The sequence below is a fragment of the Silurus aristotelis genome (genome assembly GCF_946808225.1).
Source record: "Silurus aristotelis genome assembly, chromosome: 15".
Classification (NCBI taxonomy): domain Eukaryota; kingdom Metazoa; phylum Chordata; class Actinopteri; order Siluriformes; family Siluridae; genus Silurus; species Silurus aristotelis.
The window spans coordinates 11168632-11191142 of record NC_139588.1 but is presented as its reverse complement, the minus strand read 5'-3'; the positions used below and the strand labels follow the sequence as shown (position 1 = coordinate 11191142).

General features: G+C 37.0%; 1 protein-coding gene across 2 annotated transcripts in view; it reads left to right on the top strand.

Annotated features, from left to right (window-relative positions):
• The window catches only part of ppm1ab (protein phosphatase, Mg2+/Mn2+ dependent, 1Ab), a 40931-nt gene that overhangs the window by 12098 nt on the left and 6322 nt on the right, over positions 1–22511 (top strand). Inside the window, exon 6 of one of the 2 annotated variants that reach the window (XM_083561998.1) lies at positions 11444–11566. In XM_083561998.1, coding sequence (XP_083418124.1) covers positions 11444–11533 — 90 coding nt within the window. In that variant the 3' untranslated portion in view covers positions 11534–11566. Of the gene's footprint in view, positions 1–7137; positions 7579–11443; positions 11567–22511 lie in introns of those variants that run through there. The other variant, XM_083562000.1, reaches the window with a different exon arrangement.

Sequence of the window (22511 nt, the reverse complement as noted above, 5' to 3'; positions counted from 1 at the left end):
TTACACATTATTAAAACCTTCCAAATATAATGTATGGCATTTGAACGCATAATGCACAATTTCCTTGTGATAGATTTGACTAATAATGACCGATCACTGATCAGTAGTGATGGTGGCTCTTGACTTTGTCTCCATCGCACAATATATCTTGCTTCAAAAAAAAAAAAAAAGACTATTCATCGACTCATATTTCCCATGCATATATTGTAATTAAATTATAATCCTATCAGAAATGAAAAATGAATGGAAAAAAAAGAAATAACCATTAGTAAATGTTTGACTCATTTCTACATGAGGTGACCTTCCACTATGTCTAATTTGTTGAATATATTGAGAGTATGCAAATGAGCATTACATGCTTATGCACACATTGTGCTATGATGTGAGGCCTCCATTGTTTTGGCTCTGACTAATGAGGCTGCAGGATCACTGTGAGGCTGAACTCAGCAGGTCAGCTGACCTGGCCCTGTCTGTCTAATTACAGCATTAGTGGCCTCGCTGATCACCCATGCATGATGTTCAGCTCTATCTGGAGCACTGAGCTGCTGTTAAAGCCATATGGTGGCTTAGTGCTGGGCTGCTAGCTCAACATGGTCCTGCCCTGGAGCAGCAGGCATGGGGGCGAGCAATAGAGAGAACGAGGGATGCTAGTGCTATGGTTGGGTCAGGGTTGATCCCTTTCCCCCTGCACGCATAATACAAACAAACAAACGTGCACACATCTGGTGATTAGAGATTGGTTTATTTGATTCATTATATCATCTGATTGGCGAGAAGTGCATGAGGTGTGCATGATCGAGCAGAGAATTCTCCAGCTATGAATGCTCATACGGTTTATCACTTCTTAATAGCAGATTAAATTTCATTTGGTTGCTGCACTACTCTCTCCCCAGTGATGATGCTTTCACACATAATGCATCAGCCTCTGGAGATTAACTACGATTTATTAGTGTTTCAGTGTTTTAGCTCCCGTTCCAGAGGGAGGAAATGTATCTTTGTTTTTTCTTTCCAGCTGTACTTCAGGACAGATGAAAAGAAGCAAAGCCGAATGCCATGGCTAGAGGGAGCTAGAGATTTTCTCTTTGCGCTTTAGTCTTTATCAGGCACAATATATATGTGGTTTCTCAGTTTTGATTACTGCTCATTTTAGCTGTATTATTGAACATCAAATTATTTTACCTGATTTCTATACAGAATAAAAATATCTTAATTTTACTTTTTGGAGCCATTGCATTGTTTTGTTTTTTTTACAGTAGGGATTCTCCATTTTTACACAGTGATACAGTTACACACAATCAAGGAGAATAAAACACTGTTATTACACTACTTTTCTTGGAACTCGTAATAGGCATTCTGGGTAGTTCTTTGTTGGGTACTTATTTCAATAGCACCCTAGCCTAAACATGTCTTGTTTACCATGTTTACTGCACTCTATAACATTCCTACCACACTCCAGATTTAAATACACACTGTAATGGTTGCATGCTTTTTAGCATTATTTTTTCAAGGTTACACCATCCACAAAGCTTCAAGTGTAAATAAAATGGGCAGTTTAATTGACTTTCTTTTTAAGAGAATTTGTTAATAAAAAAGATTGATATTTATGCACAGTCATAGTGCTAATAGCTACATTTAATGTCAGTGTTAATCAGAAAAACCTTCAAATGGAGTCACAATCATACTCTGACCTGTATGGGGATTGGTTTTCATTTTTGGTAATAGACAAAAAATTATATATTTTTGTAAGGAAAATTTCTTTTGAAGCTGTTAAAAAATTATACTGTGTCCTTTTTTTGTGTCAATGCTTTTACTTGAGCACATTTTAGATATTTTCCAAATTGTACAAGAACTCTTTACTAGCATAAATAACTGAACTGAAGACACAGCTTTACCCAGAACCATGAGCGCTCTACAGACTTTAAAACTAGCTGTGGATTCTTACACTATCTAGCCCATGTCCTCATGCTTCGTTTGGCTTGTTGAGATGCTGAGACCATTAAGTGTGACTAACAAGACTGGCAAGTCTGCACAGCAGTTTGCCTGCTCTGCCCTGAGATCTGATGTCAGCCCCCTCTCCTCCAGTTGACTTCCATTCTCAGGATATCTTTATTTAATGAAGAACAGTGAATCACTCCATGCCTCTATATATCTCCTTACCATTCCCCCCCCCCCCCACTTTCTATCCATAGAGTTTGCATACTGCCATGTTCTATTGATTTCCTGTAAACCATCTCCCTGCTTTAGAGGCAAATGCTTACAAGGTCAAAGCCAACAATTGCTTCTTACAGTGAATAAAATGGCAGCACCATGTGACCTTTAACTAAGGTGCTAACAGGTTGACTTGCATTACACTTTATAGTGTGTGTGTGTGTGTGTGTGTGTGTGTGTGTGTGTGTGTGTGTGTGTGTGTGAGAGAGAGAGAGAGAGAGAGAGAGAGAGAGAGAGAGAGAGAGAGCTCTCTAAGCTATGCTTGTCTCTAAGCTTGTTTACTTTCACACTCACTAAGTGTAGCAAAGTCTGTTCAATAAATCTGTAAATTTGTTATTTTAAGGGCAGCATTGCCCAGATTGCGTTGCTTTTCTGCCCATTCTAATTCCCGTGAGGTCGTTGACCTCATTCTGGCTCAGTCGACACATCTTCCATTCACTTCGCTTTTTTTTTTTTTTTTATGTCCAATCCTTTAAATTAAATATATTTGACTCTAGGCTATCAGCATGCTTTTCTTTACTATGATGCTTCCCAAAGATGTAACTGCATGATGGATGTTTTTCTTTTCTTTTTTACACTCATTTTCCTACTCACACTCATTTCCTCACCAGAGAAATGAATATATCAGCTATTCCAGAGATCAGAAAGATCAGCCACCTGTCTGCCTGTCATTTTCTGACAGTGACATTGTTCTCGCAGTTGTGCCCTGGGATTTGACTGTAGGCTGTGCCTGCAGTTCCTGCTGGGTCAGGAAGTTACCTCGCACTTGTAATAAAAGCCATTCAACAAATCATAGAATTCAGGGTCACAGCCTCTCTGCTTGGTGTCCCTTTCTTGCATGTCAACAGCATGTGTTTGTTCCTATTGAAATCAGGCTGAGCTTGGATAAACAGAGTTGTGTACATTTTTTTCCCCCCTGCAGGTTGGACCACGCAGGCAAATAAAAAGCTTTCGAGACGAAAAGGGTTCACCAAACACAGCCATGTACTTGGGGTACATGTGATTCATTGTGTTTACAGCATTGATTTATTCATCCTAGCTGCATTATCATAGTTAACGTTGCTGTAGTTTATTTTATTGCAACGCTTATATTTTGAATAGAAAGAAAGGTTGATTGGAATATACTACAAGCAGGTACGAACAAAACACAAACAAAAATATACTCCAGCATTTATGTAAATAAATAATTTACTGTAATTTTGAATGTTAGTAAAATAAGAAAATTATAATGTGAAATGTGAAATATATGCATTTACGGTATTGTGAGGTAAAATAATATTTAAATTAGAAAACAATAAACTCTAATATCTTTGTGCCATAAATCTATAAATCAATAAATACAGTCTATGGTTTTTTTTTTTTGTTTATTGCCACATTAATCAGATTAATGTTCATATATTTTTTGTGATTATTTTCCCCAGTATTTGTAATAATTAATTTTTTGACATTTTTTAATAAACACGTTATTTTTATTTGTTATTTTTACTGTTCATATATTTTTATTTTGGGCTTTGTCCTTGCTATTTTAATTGTATTAACAGAGAAGCTGGTGATGTCTTTCTTTGAAGAGCATCGTGCAGATTCAGGTCTAATGGCGCTACCTGCCTTTGTCTGTCAGCAATCGCACATCAACAATGATGTATAATAGCCTTATTTTTTTTTCTCTCAAAAGGACCTGGTTTTGTACTACTGCATATGTGTATTTTAGTAGGTCCTGTATTTGTAAGAGAGCATACGTTTAGAGGTACAGTATTTGGTTCCACCTTTACAATGCACACACTGATATTATTTAAAATGCAATGTAAATATTGCATGATAGAGAATTGTGTTGTAAATGTAATTTGCTAAAGAAATTCCCTTATGTTACAATTCGACTGAAGTTTTTATACAGATCTTGCTTTTCCATTTTCATTTATGGCACTTAGCGGACACGCTTATCCAGAGCGACTAACAGAAATGCTTTGAAGTGTCTAGCAAAAATAAATGCAAAAATACATAAATACATTCTGATGCTGGTTTATTAGGACAAAGACAAAATGCAAAACCAGCAGTAGAGACCTCTGTTGTTTAGCCATTTTTAGCTACTACACATTTGTGTAGCACATTTGTATATACTTACTGTAGTCCATTTATGTTGCCAGAATTTCAATATTGAGTGGAAAGGGACTGATACAGTACCAGTGCTATTCGAATATCATTTGTTTGTAGAATAACTCTACAGCAATAACACTGATACTTCCAGTAGCATCTTCTTGGTTGGGTTTACTGCTGGTAATATTGTATCAGGTGGTTTTTGTTGTTGTTTTGTTTGTTTTGTTCTGTATTCCACCAGATACTAGATTAGACATCTCTTGTTGGTCCTCTTTTAAAGTTTACAGTTACATATTATTAGATTAGAGATTAGACTTTTTTCTTTGAGGCACAGTTTGTAACAGTCACCCGCTAGTACTTTATCAATCGCACTGAAGTGTTTTTGGGAAAAAAAACATTCATTCTGCTAAACCTGATAAATCCCACCTTCCCTCTTGTTATGTAAGTATCAATAATTGTCCACCACTAAAATAATCAGCACCAGTCTTATGCTGCTTCCTTCTCCTTGTTTGATGGTAGAAAAGGAACGGTAACATATCAAGAGAAGCATCAAAGCCAATTATTGTACCAACAGAGTGTACCTATGTAGTAGGTCTAAGAAAGATAAGAACAAAGACCGATTAGTGTAAATACAAAGTGTGAAATATACCTAGTAAAATGTGTACTAGGTTATTAAGTTTTACCCTGGAATGCATGCGATCACACGTTTCTCCAAATATATTAACTGTGGTTCAAGAGTGTCTCGAAAACCTTGCTCCATGTTGACACATATATACATCTCTCCTCTCAGCAGGTTCTCCCTTTGTGCTATTTCCTCAGAGTATTTTCTCTTGTCATCTAGCTTACCAGAACGCCTGTGGTTGCATTCCACTTGTGTGTTTGAGTGGTTTTCCATACCATATCATACCATACCATGTCACACAGGTTTACTGTGGAGTCTGCTATGTTAACTTGTCTCCCTATGTTTTGATCAACATGCATTTTGGTTCACTGGAGTTTGTTTTTCCTTCAACGTGATAACTGTGCTGCAAAACTTGTGCTTATGTAGCCACTGACTGAACCAATCCACCAGCAGTGTGCCAAATGCCTTGGCGCTGATCAGTCTTTATAACATCTCTAGGTGAATAAATGGCCTGGTAGCAGACATGGCTCAGCAAAAATCTTTGCTTTGATTCCTCAGTTGAGACAATGCAACTGAATCATTATCATAATGCAAAGATTTGATTGAGAGCTTCATAATAATATTTGGATAACCTCTTGTTGCCTGCAGCATTTGGTGCCTGCAATGCGTTATCAAACAATATACTTCCCAAGCACTGAATCCAGTAACATACTTAATAGTACACTAAGTATACAGTAGTTCAGGGGTGGCCAACCAGTCAGAGACCAAGAGCCACATTTTTTACTGTGTTACCGCAAAGAGCCACATCATACACATGGGCACACATGAACATCACCCATCCCTTCCTCTTACACACACACACACACACACACAAACTCTCAGTTCAACCAAGTCCACAATCAAAAATATAATCATTTACAATTGCGTTTTTCTTTAACTATGCATGTTGCTTAGTGGGACTTTTGGCATTCCAGGTTAGAGTGAAACTGTGATTCAGTAGCTGTGTTAATGTCCCATATTCTGTGTTCAACAGTGTGGCAGGACAGTTGGACGTCTGATACAATGCGTTTTAGTTTGTCGTTTTCAAAAGACAAGATTTCAACAACGTCACTGAGGCATTATTTAACAAACTCCCCTTCATTGTATGGCTTTTTAGCCCGTGCAATGTTCCAAACCAAATTTACTTTTCCAAGCCAAAATTAAAGCAAAACTTTCGGGAAAACTGTATCTGCTTTTCTGCCTGACTTTTCAAAGTGACCAACTTGTGCTTGTGAAGTTCAGTCCCTTTTGGAAATTCCTGGTTGATGTTAGCATGGAGTGAGCTGAAGTGGCGATGAAGATTTGAAGATTTGAAATGCGTTAATGACGCCTGATATAAGGCAGAATGACTTGCCATTACGTTCAACATAATCAATATAAACTCTCCCACTCCGTTAAAAACGTCCTGTGTTCATCTTCATCATGAGAGCAAACTTGACACAAACTGTTTACTTAAAATGTAATTAAACAATTTGCATATGGAAGTTTGTGGGGTGTTTTTTGTGAGTGTTCGCTTCGCTTGAGTTCAACACGGTATTTTCGTCAAATGCGCATGTGCGTGAGATGAAAATACCGCAAAGTTCCCCAGTAGGGGCAAGAACATTTAAGTCTTAAAAATACCGTATTGAACTCAAGCGAAGCGAACACGCACATAAAAAAACACAAACTTCGATATGAACGTAAGAGCCGCATGGGGCTCGAGAGCCGCGGGTTGGCCACCCCTGCAGTAGTTTATTGTATAGCCAGTTATTGTGTAGTCAGCTATTGTGTAGTCAGTGACATGCAGTGGCTTTACAACAACTGATGACTGTAGTTATATCTTTTGTCTGTTTGAACTGTGGGAAACCTAGGCCTTGTTGTTATTATTATTGTTTTTTTTTTTATGTTAATATGTATACTCTCCCAAAATAATAACCTCATCCTTGCAAGAGCCACTAACTGATTAAGCTAATATGTATATATGTAGTATGCCTGATACCATAAACTTGTCTGTTAACCACTCTTAATCACATTAAGTCACAGTGTATGTTAAATTGAACTAAATACAAACATATATGCATTAAATAACACAATTATCTGGTTTCTTTAACAATCCAATAAATGAATTTATAAAAGGAGACAAAATGCTCTAAGCCTCATTCAGTGTGGTGTTTTTTCTTTTCTTTTCTTTCTTAAAGTAAATAGTGCACCTGCCTCTTGGATGCCTATTGAGCTGCTGGACATTGTGGAGTATCCGGAGATCCAGCATAAAGATACTTCCCTTCAGGCGGATTTGACTTGCTGCTATCAGCTGCTGGCCAGTCACTCTCAAACAGAAAACAGGAAGTTCCTTTTTTTTATTTTCTGACCTAAAGTAACAAAGAAGTTATCTGTGTGAGCCTAGACATATTGAAAGTGCCAAACTTACATCTGTGTCTGTCATCCTGAATTGCAAAGATTATGTAAAAATGGATCCAGTATATTTGTGCTTTTTTTTATTATTATTTTGCGCCACACTTGGTGGTGATGTGGCTTGAAGTCAGATTAATACTTTGAATTTTGGAAATGTAACAGTAAATATAATCCTTACTCTACCTCAAAACAGTTTTTACAGCAAACAGACATTAATTTACAAGAAAGGGCAAAAAAATAAAAATAAAAACACAAACTCAGACCTTGACTTTGCAATGAATGAAATTACCTAGCAGCAAAAATGGTCTGGGTTAAAAATTCAGCAACCACTCCAAAGAGCATTGCTTAGTGTGTGTTAATCTACCCTTCTAAAGAATTTTGCCTCATTTCCAGAAGATGTTCAGCATTTATCATCATCCACTGATCAACTCTGAGTGCCTGAATTCTCTGCAGGATTCTTCAGCTCATTATTATCACCCACAGAAAGCTACATACATATTGGTGCATATTTGTATTCTTATTTGTTGAGAACATCTACTTGTAAAATCTTTGCTAAATCCTTGTTTCTGACTGAAAAATTTTAATTACATGTGAAAATCTATAATTCTAATTCAATAGGAGGAAAATAGCACACAGAAACTTAATAGTAAAAGTTATTTTTCAAGTCGTGTATCAATTACTTGCATTCCTCTTAATTTCTCTTGAAAGCTAAAATTGCCAATCTTCAGATGCACAGGTAACATCAATATTTCATTTTGGTTTAAGAAAAAAAATACATCATGACTATGTGAATCGATAGTGCACAATATAAAAGAGTAAAACAACACACTAATATATCGTGTCAGGATCTGTGTATGTGTGGTTTTGCTTGAGAGAGGAGAATGATTGAAGAGTTTACAAGAAGAGATAAAGGGGGAGAGAAAATGAGAGAAAAATTGAGAGAGATATTTTCTATGGTTTTCGTATTGTTGATGTTCAACAAAGGATGCCATGTAAATCATTTCTTGTTTTTCTATGATCAAAATTGCATTTCCAACCATAAGGCAATTTTCTGTGAGGAAAAAAAATGACCTTGGCGTGTTCAGAAGACTATGCATGCTAGGCTTATATTGTGTGCAGACGAATTATGTCTGTTCGACATGTAATGCCAAAGCCCAAAATTTCTTTTGTAATGAGATTTATATGATTGATAAAATATATATTTACTTCAGTGAAATGCTGCTTACAGTCTCTGTGGCTATAGACACAATCAATGTTTTTCTTTGTGCAGGTGAAAAGATTTCTTCAGAAGTGTTCGGGAAGTCGTGGAATTGCAGCTTGACTTCTAAAAGCTTTGTCAGATATTCTCACTTGCAAGGGGAGACCGGGGCTCCTTATGAACCGAGCTATAATCTCTTTAATTGGCACTGGTTTAGAATGTGTGCAGAGAGATATGGGCTAAGGTGTGGAGTAAAAAGGATGCTTTTACAACTCTGCTCATCTGCTGCCGAGACACATTACTGTAGATGTGAGGGCTTGTCATAGCAGGAGCCCACATGACCTGGCCTTGACCCTATCACCCACCTATGTCCATTGTGTACTCTTGACATTTTAGAACTCTTTTAATATTATTTACATTGTATTATATATATATATATATATATATATATATATATATATATATATATATATATATATATATTACACTAAATTGCACAAATCTCTACAAGCAATCTACAGGAACATCTTCCCAGAAGCATGGAGGTTATTAAAACAGCAAATGTGGAATAAATCTTAAATCGGATGTTCAAAAAAAACATATGCATCTTGGTCAGGTGTCCACAATACACACACACACACACACACACACACACACACACACACACACACACACACACACACACACACGCACACACACACACACGCCAGGCAGTCAGTGAGCTGCTCTGTTAATGCAGATCACCTAAACAGCATAAAGCTGCCACAAGGACCAGACTGATCATAAAAAGATCTGTGGACGAATTCTCAACACTTATTTACTCTAATCTCTTTGTAGAAACCAGATAAACTGATTTTATATATGGATGATTTCAGTTTATTAGGCACAAAATATTAGCATTTTGACTGTTAACTATTAACAGGTACTAACCACAGTGCAAAATATCATGCAGGATCTTTTTGTATGTGAACACATTTTGAACATGGCATATAAAAGTCTATTTATTTCATTATTTCAACTAATAAAAACCAACCAACACTGTAAATACAATTTTTATAAGGCTTTTTGCCAAAACTTGCTAAAGGTCATCTTTTCAATAATTTTTCAAATACAGCATATAAAGACTTACTCATAGAAATAACCTATGAAAATTAGTGCAATTTCTGTGGTTTACTGACCTCATCGAAGTTCTTCTATGTCTTTATTGTTTTATTTAAAGTGATCAAAGGCATTTTGTAGATTCAAGGACAATTGCATTTTTTCCTTTTTTTTTTTTTTTTTAAAGGACCCTGGTCTTTTCACTTGCACTGGTCAAAACTCTAGCATCCAATAAGTATCTATAATGTAGAGTAAATGCTTGGTTTTGTAAAGCTTTACATTAAATGTTTCCTATTACGCTGCCTTACTTTTCATCAAAACTGCCTACTATTGAATCTGTGTAACCGGTGGCTCGCGACACCAGTTACAAAATCACTTTTCTGCGTTGTGTAGTGTAGTGGAGACAGACACGGGACAACAGGCGGCGGTTTCACTGGCTTTTATCTGATGTAAAAGAAATAAAAGCAGCCTCTGAGTACAATCACCCTTATTTTGCTCTATAAAACAAATGTGATGTAGATTTAATTACCATGTGCTTTTCATCTCCACATAGTTCAAAGACACAAATATAACTTAAATTGGGCAAAATGACAAAAATAACCACACAGGTAAGTAAAATAACATAATACACATAATTTGCAATAAAGATATAGACAACAATTAAAATAAAGATTAATGAGGATTAGCAGGAGCCAAAAATAACCCACCTTTTCCATGCATTAACAAATGCCAAGAGGAAGAGGAGGAGACAAAACAGGAAATTATGTAGGCTCATGATGACATCACAGCAATTAAAGGGGAAAGGTGCTCATTCAGGCAGGTACACCAGATATATGAAAAACCATTTTGTGAGAATTATAACAATTATTACACATGTTTTAACAGAACACTTTCTGTACCTGTTACACCTGCTTCTAAGAAAGGAATTCAAGACAGAACTCAATACATGCCCATGTGACATACTGTGCAGGTGATTTTCTTTTTTATTAATCCCTGATGTACAGTATTTACCACAGTTCTAAAGCCTATCTTTATATACTTTATATTGCCCATGACAAGGCTGTCACATTCACTGTCTTGGTATAGTACAAAAAAGATAATTTGTGGTCTTCTAATGACATAGTTAAATGTGAAAGCTACTGAGTCCAGCGCTTTGATCGACCATGCAAATTTACATTAGAGCTCGAATTATAGGTAACTGGCATAAATACAGGAAATTAATGGGAAATTTAAAAGGTTACTCTTACACTTTTGTCGAAACTGGGCTCAAATCCAAGCACCACCAAGCTGCCACTGTGGAGCCCTTGAGCAAGGCCCTTAACCCTCACCTGCTCAGTTGTAAGTTGCTCTGGATAAGGGTGTCTACCAAATGGACAAATGAGTCTGTTTTGTAACTGTACAGCAAATCTTCTAATAGCAAATGGAGATTGCATTCAGGTTTTTATTAGTTACTTATGAAATAATTTGTAAGTTTGCCTCTCTTTGATTAAAACAGTTGCTAAATTTTTTTCCCTGTTTATTTTTCTGATATTTATCACCCACTTTTGCCATTCTTGAGCAAATTTCACACATAACATTGAAATTTTTTACCATACCATAAACATTCCTGTACTGTTACTGTTGTTAAACCAGCAGTGAAATGTTTGTTTTTATGTCATCTGCAATTTTCGGGCTTATTAATAAATAATGACAAACAAAATGAAAGAAAAATAAAACATGCATAAGAAAAAATTACATAATTTAATAAACCTTATGTATGTTTGCCAATAATGTCATTTTTTTTCTATTTGGTCCAGAGACCATGTACCCAGCTGACTTCCTATGTTGCCGGCTCTGGTCCTCGGTGGACCCACAGAGGTTTGGGACAAAGAGGAGAAACAGCATAGACAGCCCACTGACAGAAGAGAATGGTCGCCAAGGTAATCCTGAAATTGGAAAGCAGCGAAAAACAAGTTGACCTTGAAGGGGGGTGGGCATGAATGTTGCCTATGAGCCCCCTGGGGTGGGAGTTTGATGGCAAATGCCTCCAATTTGTTGTTCTGAAAAAGTCTCAATTGAAGCATCTATGGAAGCAGAAAGTAGCTGTTGTTTGTGTGTAGTCAATTTGTTGAACAAACACACAACCTCCTACATCCCATTAGCAATTAAAATGGTTTCATCCCATATGTATTTATATCCTGGCTCAAACCTCAAAACCTGTTAGTACAGAACGTATTTTGCAAGAAGAGAAAGTGTAGCATTGTCACCTCTTATTAAATGTGTGGGTTCCCAGATATTGAACAATATGTGTGAGTTTGAGCATCTCCCCCTCTCCATCTGTATGCTTTTCAGTTTTCCCTGCCTATTTTCGTTTGTTTTCTCACAACTGCCTACTTATTTCTGAGGGTAAGTGTGAGATGGGTGAGATCTCCCTGCATTTTTGTCCTCTTTGTGAAAACACTTGAAGAGGCGCTCTGAGTTGTTCCTGGAGCGATCTCAATATTTGCCCCTCTTCTCAGCAGGAACGCTTTCTCCTCATTACAAGGTGACAAAGTGCAGGCTTTAACAAGGGTCCCTCTGCCCCTCCCCAGCATTTAGAGCCCCCCATGAAAAAAAGAACATCATTTTAATTATGCAGTCAATCACAATTACAAGCAAATGTTTTCCCTGTTTGGTCTGCCCCTCTTTTCAGTGCTTTGTCTCCAAGCCCACTGTATGCTGGGAGAAAGGCCTCGGCGGTCAATGGGACGGATGAGTGGATGTGTGTAAGGTGGAGGCCTATGTCCTACAACCCACCTCACAGTGTGCTTTGTCAGGGGCAAGGGATGTAGGGGGAAAGAGGAGGAGGTACACACATCCGTAGCACATTTACTGAATTAAGGAACACAGTGGGGAGACTTTGGAAGAGAGGCTGCAGGAGCAGGAGGGGGATGGTGGGGGGTTTGATGGAGGACTTGTTGCTAGGTGACTAACAACTGCTGCGTGTCATTTTTTTTTTTCTTGCCCATTTTTACTCTTCAATCCTTCTTTTTGCTTGGATTGCTCCCCCTTCCTTTCCTGCCCACCCTCACATACCACTTATTCTAAAATAAAGAGGTACAGAGGGGAAAGAAATTGTTCTTAACGTTCCCTTCTCTACTGTCTCTAAAAGAAGGGAGCCAACAATAGTATGCTGAACTGTAGCTCTTTCTACCTACAAAGCTAGCAGAGCAAACATTTAATCACAATTACACTCGTGTGAAATTTGAAAACAGCACTGAGTTTCTGATATTTGTTTATTTCAGGTAGTGTATAAATTAATACAATATTTGTATTTGGGCCACTTGTGAGCAAAAGATTTTTACATTACTTGAAAATCCCATAAAGCACAAAGAATAATAAATAAAGGTTTATTGTATATGTAATACAGTGGCATTTTAATAAGAAAGTATTTTAAAGTGAAACTTGAACGGGCACCACAGACACTGTTAGTCACATGACATCAGAATTGCGGCGCTGTCTCCAAGCTTACGGTGATCTCACATTCTTAAGGCTGACATTGTCCCTCTGCCCAACCCACTCATGACTGTTCTCATTTACAGAGTGCAACATCATTTGTCTCCTACTGCAGAAATCATTAACAAGCCTACAGATACTGTACACTGAATGTACACAGAGAAGCAGAATGATGTGGAGGCCACGAGACATTTTATAATGTTCAAACCATGAGAGAAGTACACCATAAACTTCAAAGTCTTTCTGACCATTTAGCATTTCAGCCCCCTCTGGAAGTACTGAAATGGCAAAACAATTCTTCTTCCTGTTTTTTCTATACACTAAAGACATTTTGGTTTGAGATCAAATGATAAATATGAGACGATGGATCAGAATTCTGGCTTTCATTTCCCTTATATTTACATCTAGATGTGTAACCTTGTACCAATGTACCTGTCTTTTTTTTCCAAGATAAGTAAAAGTATAGGAACTGATAGTCTTAAAGTAAATTAAAGTGAATAGCACGAAACATTTGGATGCATGTAACTGCATCAATCCAGCAACTCGCCGAGATCATCAAACTGCTGCAGTCTACTTTTTGTGACAATTCTCCAGTCTTGAACCATGGATTCTTTCAGTTGTTTCTTGTTTAGCATGGTTTCTCCATTCACTCTCCTCTTCAGAAGGTGAAGTGCACGCTCAATTGGATGAAGGTCTGGGTTAAGCTCAAGCCATGACACTACGTTCACTTTCACTGTACTTGGTTGAGTTTAATCTTGGTTCTGAGACTTTTGTCATATGGCATCATGATAAAGAAAATTTTGAATTTTGTAAAAGAGCTCTGGCAGGCATGTGTGAACTTCCTTCACATGAGAGCATTGTGTAGTCGAACTTTAGCACTGCAAGGCTGTCAAAAATGTAATGCTATGCGTGATGAATGGCAAATGTGATTGCCCTTAGCATTGGCATTTTTTTGCAATAACTTTGTAGATCAACCCTTTATCTCTTATTGAATCATTTCTTAACGCGGTGCTGATGCTTGTTGTGCTAAGAAGGCAAGCACACCAAACAATGCAGACTGAAATGCTCCCCAGCATACTGTGTCTGCCAGTGCTGGTTAGTCAATCTCCATTGAGGTAGCCTAGAGCACATATCAACCTTCCCTAAGCTACTGTTTGTGATTTAGGAAAAGAGTTCCAAAAACACTAAGGGCTCTGGGCATTACTCCAAGAAATCAGCTTTGAAAAAGGCTGGGATCATTAATGTTTGGCTATCCTGACCCTCCCTTCTGCCATAGACAAGGGCATGATTAGGCAATAATGTCTGTTTTATGAGCTTACCCTCCAAGCCACTCATAATTCTATTTAGGATCTACTGATCATGTTAACAAGCACCAGGCCCTTTCTCTTCAAAAGTTTGAATAAGCTGTGTCTAATAGGATGATCTCTAAACCTGATACCACTACTCCAGTCAAACTGGAAACCAACAGGTTTGCATTCCTTTTTTTTAAATAAAGGATTTGTTCATTGTTTACAGGAAGTACATAGCCCCACTTACATCTTTAGTTGAGAATAATCGTTAACATGAGTAATGTAGCTAAACTCTAAAGATTGAGTTGTGATAGGTTTTTGGTTTAGGGTACACCCGTTGTGTGTGTTTGTGTGTTGTGGGTGTGGGTGTGTGTCCATGAGGATACAAGGATAGTAAATCAAATGTGTTTGTCACTCATGCTTGTGTGGGTTCGCCTGTTCACCTGTGAACATCATCTCCCCTTTGGCCCGAAAGTCTGAGTGGTACAGTACATACAACTCAAGAGGCTCTGCTACACTCAGATGGCATTATAGTCCCACACTGCAGGTCACCAGGGCATGTGTCACTCAGAGGTCAGCAGCAAACAGCCCAGAATGACAGATAACATCCTTCTCTAAAGTGCAGCCTTTCTTCAACCACACACTGAATCAGGCAACAGGGCTTGGCACCGGTTAAAAAGCCAGTGTTTTTTTTAAGCTGCTTTACAAACCTTAAATATTTAAGGTTATGTGTGTTTGATCCAAAAATCTGCTTTCATTATTTGTTTGAAACTTTGAATAATGTTTGAACGATGTGGTACAGTTTTGTTCAGTTTGTTTTACATGTACTAAAAAAGGAGAAAATGCAATAACCCTGTCCATAAACTGTGTGTAATGTAAATAGTGTAAACTGTCAACCAGGCAATCGCACAGAACGGAGAATCTGATTTAATGAACTTGATGAACTTAAATGCTGCAGTAGCACCAACACATCATATTCTTTTTTTTTTTTTTCACTATTTTTTACTAAAAATATTGTATTTGTTCACCTCCATGCATCACACCAGTTTTGCTATAGATTTTGCACCAGAAGGGCTGAATTAATTATTTCATAAACTGCTGATTATTACTGACAGAATAGTGCGAACAAAGAAAAAAAAAAACATCTTGTGAGCTGAGTCTCCCAGGAAATAAGCATTTTTTACAATGATCAAAATAAACCAATTTAGTTTGTCACAGGGGAACACATTCTGATGTATGAATCTTCATGCATTTTTCTTTTAGCATTGTGCTGATGCCACACACTTGGCTGATTACATAACAGCATGAATGTGTAGGTGTACAGTTGTTCCTAATAAAGTGGACAGTAAATGTACAAACATAACATCATTTAGACTTGTTTAAATGTAACAGCCTTTAAATGGGTATTTTTAGATTTGTGTTGTTAACGCTAGAGTTCCCTGAGCCTTTTAGTAATAATAGCTTTCAAATGAAATTCTTTCCAGATAAGCAAAAAAAATTTACGCATTCTGGGTTCAATAAAATCATGACACAAAGAAAAAAGTGTCCAGCGAGCAGATTTATAGTACAGAACTAGGTAGAGCCACATCAGGCTTCTATATGCTTGTGAAAGCAGAAATGTAGTTATGCTCTTTCAGGCAGAACTAAGAGTGTACTTATTGCCTCTGTATGACAAGCTGAAACTCACAAGGTCTGCCAGTCCCCAAGCACGGACACGGAGAGCAGGCATTATGAAACATGCATAGGAGCCGCTGCTTCCTCTATTATTCAACAGCTCAAGATCCACACATGCCACGTTGGTGACAGTACTTTCATATCTTTAACAACATACTATAAATGGAAGAAAAACAGTGTAAAACAACATGCACTAAAGGTTGAAAAAAAAAAAAAGATCTTTAATCACTGTGCTAGAAATGTGCTGGATTATTTTGTAAAGTATTTACATGACAGTACTAATATGTTTGCAGTCTATTTCTCAATCAAGATGTAAAAAAATTACTCTTTTTTTAGGAAAGTCTATTCTTTACACTAACCTCTATTATAGGTTGGGCTTGCAGTTGACAAGTTACACAAGAGACACATCTATTTAAATACATTTATTTTATTTTTTTCCTTTCAGCTATACACATTCTATAAATTATATATATATATATATATATATATATATATATATATATATATATATATATATATATATATATATATATATATATATATATACATATATATATATATATATATATATATATATATATATATATATATATATATATATATATATACAGTAAGGAAAATAAGTATTTGAACACCCTGCTATTTTGCAAGTTCTCCCACTTAGAAATCATGGAGGGGTCTGAAATTGTCATCGTAGGTGCATGTCCACTGTGAGAGACATAATCTAAAAGAAAAAATCCAGAAATTACAATGTATGATTTTTAAACTATTTATTTGTATGATACAGCTGCAAATAAGTATTTGAACACCTGTCTATCAGCTAGAATTCTGACCCTCAAAGACCTGTTAGTCTGCCTTTAAAATGTCCACCTCCACTACATTTATTATCCTAAATTAGATGCACCTGTTTGAGGTCGTTAGCTGCATAAAGACACCTGTCCACCCCATACAATCAGTGAGAATCCAACTACTAACATGGCCAAGACCAAAGAGCTGTCCAAAGACACTAGAGACAAAATTGTACACCTCCACAAGGCTGGAAAGGGCTACGGGGAAATTGCCAAGCAGCTTGGTGAAAAAAGGTCCACTGTTGGAGCAATCATTAGAAAATGGAAGAAGCTAAACATGACTGTCAGTCTCCCTCGGACTGGGGCTCCATGCAAGATCTAACCTCGTGGGGTCTCAATGATCCTAAGGAAGGTGAGAAATCAGCCCAGAACTACACGGGAGGAGCTGGTCAATGACCTGAAAAGAGCTGGGACCACCGTTTCCAAGGTTACTGTTGGTAATACACTAAGACGTCATGGTTTGAAATCATGCATGGCACGGAAGGTTCCCCTGCTTAAACCAGCACATGTCCAGGCACGTCTTAAGTTTGCCAATGACCATTTGGATGATCCAGAAGAGTCATGGGAGAAAGTCATGTGGTCAGATAAAACCAAAATAGAACTTTTGGGTCATAGTTCCACTAAACATGTTTGGAGGAAGAAGAATGATGAGTACCATCCCAAGAACACCATCCCTACTGTGAAGCATGGGAGTGGTAGCATCATGCTTTGGGGGTGTTTTTCTGCACGTGGGACAGGGCGACTGCACTGTATTAAGGAGAGGATGACCGGGGCCATGTATTGCGAGATTTTGCGGAACAACCTCCTTCCCTCAGTTAGAGCATTGAAGATGGGTCGAGGCTTTGTCTTCTAACATGACAATGACCCGAAGCACACAGCCAGGATAACCAAGGAGTGGCTCTGTAAGAAGCATATCAAGGTTCTGGCGTGGCCTAGCCAGTCTCCAGACCTAAACCCAGTAGAGAATCTTTGGAGGGAGCTCAAACTCCGTGTTTCTCAGCGACAGGCCAGAAACCTGACTGATCTAGAGAAGATCTGTGTGGAGAAGTGGGCCAAAATCCCTCCTGCAGTGTGTGCAAACCTGGTGAAAAACTACAGGAAATGTTTGACCTCTGTAATTGCAAACAAAGGCTACTGTACCAAATATTAACATTGACTTTCTCAGGTGTTTAAATACTTATTTGCAGCTGTATCATACAAATAAATAGTTAAAAAATCATACATTGTGATTTCTGGATTTTTTTTTTTAGATTATGTCTCTCACAGTGAACATGCACCTACGATGACAATTTCAGACCCCTCCATGATTTCTAAGTGGGAGAACTTGCAAAATAGCAGGGTGTTCAAATACTTATTTTCCTCACTGTATATATATATATATATATATATATATATATATATATATATATATATATATATATATATATATATATATATATATTTTTTTTTTTTTTTTAGGTGCATCTCAATAAATTAGAATATCAAAAAGTGGATTTTTTTTTTTCAATAATTATATTTAAAAAGTGAAACTCACATTATATAGATTCATTACACACATTCTTTTAATTTTGATGATTATGGCTTTCAGCTGATGAAAACCCATAGCTCATTATCTCAAAAATGTGAATATTTCTTAAGACCAACAAAAAACTTAACAGAAATGTTGAACTACTAAAAAGTATGAACATGTACAGCACTCAATACTTGGTCAGACTCCCTTTGCATGAATTACTGCAGCAATGCGGCGTGGCATGGAGGCGATCGGTCTATAGCACTGCTGAGGTGTTATGGAAGTACAGGTTACTCTGATAGCAGCCTTCAGCTCTTCTGCGTTATTGGGTCTGGTGTTTTACATCTTCCTCTTCACAATACCCTATATATTCTCCATGGGGTTTAGGTAGGGCGAGTTTGCTCGCCAATCAAGTACAGATACTGTGCAGGTAGTACTTTTGGCAGTGAGGGCAGGTGCCAAGTCCTGCTGGAACATAAAATTAGCATCTCCATAAAGCTGGTCAGCAGAGGGAAGCATGAAGTTCTCTAATACTTCCTGGTAGACGGCTGTGCTGACCTTGGACCTGATCAAACACAGTGAACCAACACTAGCAGATGACACGACTCCCCAAACCAAAAATTACTGTGCAAACTTTACACTGGACCGCAAGCAACTTAGATTATGTGCCTCTCCTCTCTTCTTCCAGACTCTGGGAACTTCCAAATGAAATGCAAAATTTATTTTTATCTGAAAAGAGGACTTTGGCCCACTGAGCAACAATCCAGTCCTTTTTGTCCTTAGCCCAGGTAAGATGCCTCTGATGTTGTCTTTGTTTCAAGAGTGGCTTGACAGTTGTAGACATTGGCCTGAGCATTGTGGCTCTTTTTCTACCATATTTTTTCCTTCTGTTCCACTTTTAATTAATGTGCTTGCATACAGCACTCTGTAAACAGCCTTTTGTGTCTTACACTCCATGTGCAGGGTGTCAGTGATCATCTTCTGAAAAGCTGTCAAGTCAGCAGTCTTTCCAATGAATGTGTAAACTGAACCAGACTAAGACACCATTTAAAAGCTCAGGAAACCTTTTCTGTGCTGTGCTTTGCTGAGTTAATTAGCTAATTACAGTGTGACACCACGAGTCTCCAATATTAAACTTTCCACAATATTAACATTTTTATTTTCATTTTCATACTGAATTTTTTGGTTTCATAAGCTGTAAGCCATAATCAACAAAAATAAAAGAAATATATGTATACACACACACACACACACACACACACACACACACACACACACACACACACACACACACACACATATATATATATATATATATATATATATATATATATATATATATATATATATATATATATATATAGATATAGATACTACACACATATTACACACATACATAGAATTAATTTCTATACTACTTCTTCACTACTTTTACCATGCTGGACAGATGAGCTTCCATGTTTTAGATAATGAGCAGATCCTTTCTTCACAGTTAGTTTTTCCTGTCACTTGGTTCAGCTTGTATTTCTCTTATCTGTATTTCTTTGCAAATTCATTTTGCCCTTTTGCCCATTTTGCCCTTTTTGAATCCTACTGCTGATATGTGAAACTAAGGGCTCAGACCTAGAGAAGACATTGAGACCTATTAACTGTTTAGTCAATCTACCTGGGTAGGCCTGGGCAACAAGAAACACTTACCGGACACATCTTCCAAAATTGCTTAGGGAAATTGATGGGTCCAAGCTGAAAGTTCCATGTATAGCTTCATTTAACACTTCTAGGTATACATATCAAGAATTTATAGCTAAAAATCTGACCTGTTATCCCATGTTCATCCATGTCTTTATTGAATAGCAAAAATAAAAGGGACAGAATGTAACAACAATTCTACTGACAATTCTAGTTTAAATAGAGTTGCAAATTCAAGAGCTGAAAATCATAGTGAAGTGTACATTGCAACAGAATAAAAAAACAAGCATTCAAAATCACTCAGGCAATTCATACATATAGATGTGAAATATCAGGCAAATGTCACAAGCATTAAAAAATTACAGTAAAGAAAATGTATAACTGAGACACCACTTTAGAGAACTGGTGAATATACAGTGGTCTGTAAATGCCAAGGCAGAGATAACAAGCTAGAGACTGTAGCGCTGTGGTAACAAAAATAGAGTAGAACCACAAAGATATTTGTTCCAGCACGGTTCATTGTTTGTGAATAGAAGCTAGAGACAAGAAAAGTGAGGGGCTAGAATCCTACACCTGTGCAAAATTTTACTGATGAATCTTGGGTGTTTCATTACGGTGTGGCAAGAATAAAGGGGGCAGAGAGAAGGAAGTCTTAAGTGGGAAGAGAGCTGAACAACATAGAGCCCTGTTTTGCATGTGTGAAGTAAAATAAAAACATCCAAAAAGCCAACGTCAAGGTACAGAAAGATAAAAAGCCTTTTTGAGTTATCCCCCACCTAACTACCAACTCCCTCACCCCCTCCTCCCCCTCCTCCCATGAACCAAAGAGTATGTTACAATAGCTGTGAAAAGAAGTGAAAAGAGATTAAATGAAGTTTATCTTCCAGTACGCACAGTGGAAACAGTGGGTCATCGCTTGCAGGTAGCCTGTGGGGTGATTCAGCATGGCCCAGGTCTATGTATGGAACCCAGGTCCATGTATGGAACGTTAATATTGATGTCTAAGAATAGATGTTTAGGACCAAACACTAACTTCAACAATTAAAAAAAATCTAGGTGATGACAACTACCAGAAAAAAAACACATCTGATTTTATTATGTGGCCATTCAGAAGCCAGTAAAGGAACAAAAATACCCTCTTTCCAATTAGACAATCATTAAAATAAGTAATAAGCAACCAAATAGTTAATAATCACAAAGCCTAACTACCAATATAAATGAAGAGGTTTTGTTCAGTAGCACTCATATGTGTGTTTATATCATGCCAGAAGAAAGAACCTTCCACCATGACCTAGAGAAGCAATAGTTGCTCCTAATCAATTTGGGAAGAATTATAAGGCCTTCACCAAACAATGTAAAATTCAATATTCTTCAGTAAGAAATATTGTTTACAAGACAGGTGCCAAACTTCGCAGGAGTGGGTGTTCAAGGCCAAGCAGTTAAATAGTCAAAGATAAAAAATAAAAAAAAGAGAGAGAGCTACATCAAGTGACCTATAGACCTCTGAAGCCCCATAAAATATTGGTGTTCATGGCAGCACAATCAGAAAAACACAGAACAAATATGGCTTTCATGAAACACACTATATTTTACACCATATTTTTTATCTTTCCTAAAGCTTGAAAAAAAAAAAAAAAGATCATTAAAACCAATCTGGTAGTAAAATAAAAGTGCAATCTATGATAAACATTTAAACATTTGGTAAAACTGTAGTTTTTGCACACCACTGACCCAATCTGATCTGCTATATGATAGAGGACAAAACTCTAATTCCTGCCCATTCCCATTTCTTAAAATAAGTCTGTTGTCTTTCTGTATTTTGCCATCTTCCACCTATCACTTTTTACTAGCCATGTATAGTTTGTTCTCAAGCTTGAAAGCTTCTTAGCTGGGTTCTGAACAAATTTTCTAATGAATTGGCTGACTTGTCTATACTAGCGTCACAACAAAATAAGAGAGAAATGGTAAAAAAATAAAAAAATAAAAAAATAAAAAAAAAATTTCTCTTCTGGTTTCTTCTGAACATATTATGCTGTAATTTCCTTTTATCTTATTGGCTGTTTGCTGTATCTGTCACATTCTTTGATGCCATAATGTGCTGAAAACCCACAACAGCTCAACAATCTGAATATTAACCATTTTATAGAATGCTGTTTTTTATCCTGATCATTTTTTTTGTCATTTTCAACAACAACAGGAACAACACAAATTTCAGCATTTTTTTGTTTTTTTTTAAAGAAAATTAAATAATAACAACATTGATGTTAAGAAAACTAAATAAAAACAAATAAACATTCCTGGAGACATTTGTAAGCTTTTACGTGCTTTTTTACATGACCTTTATTACCTTTATTAACGTTTAGGCCACTTCTTTATGAAG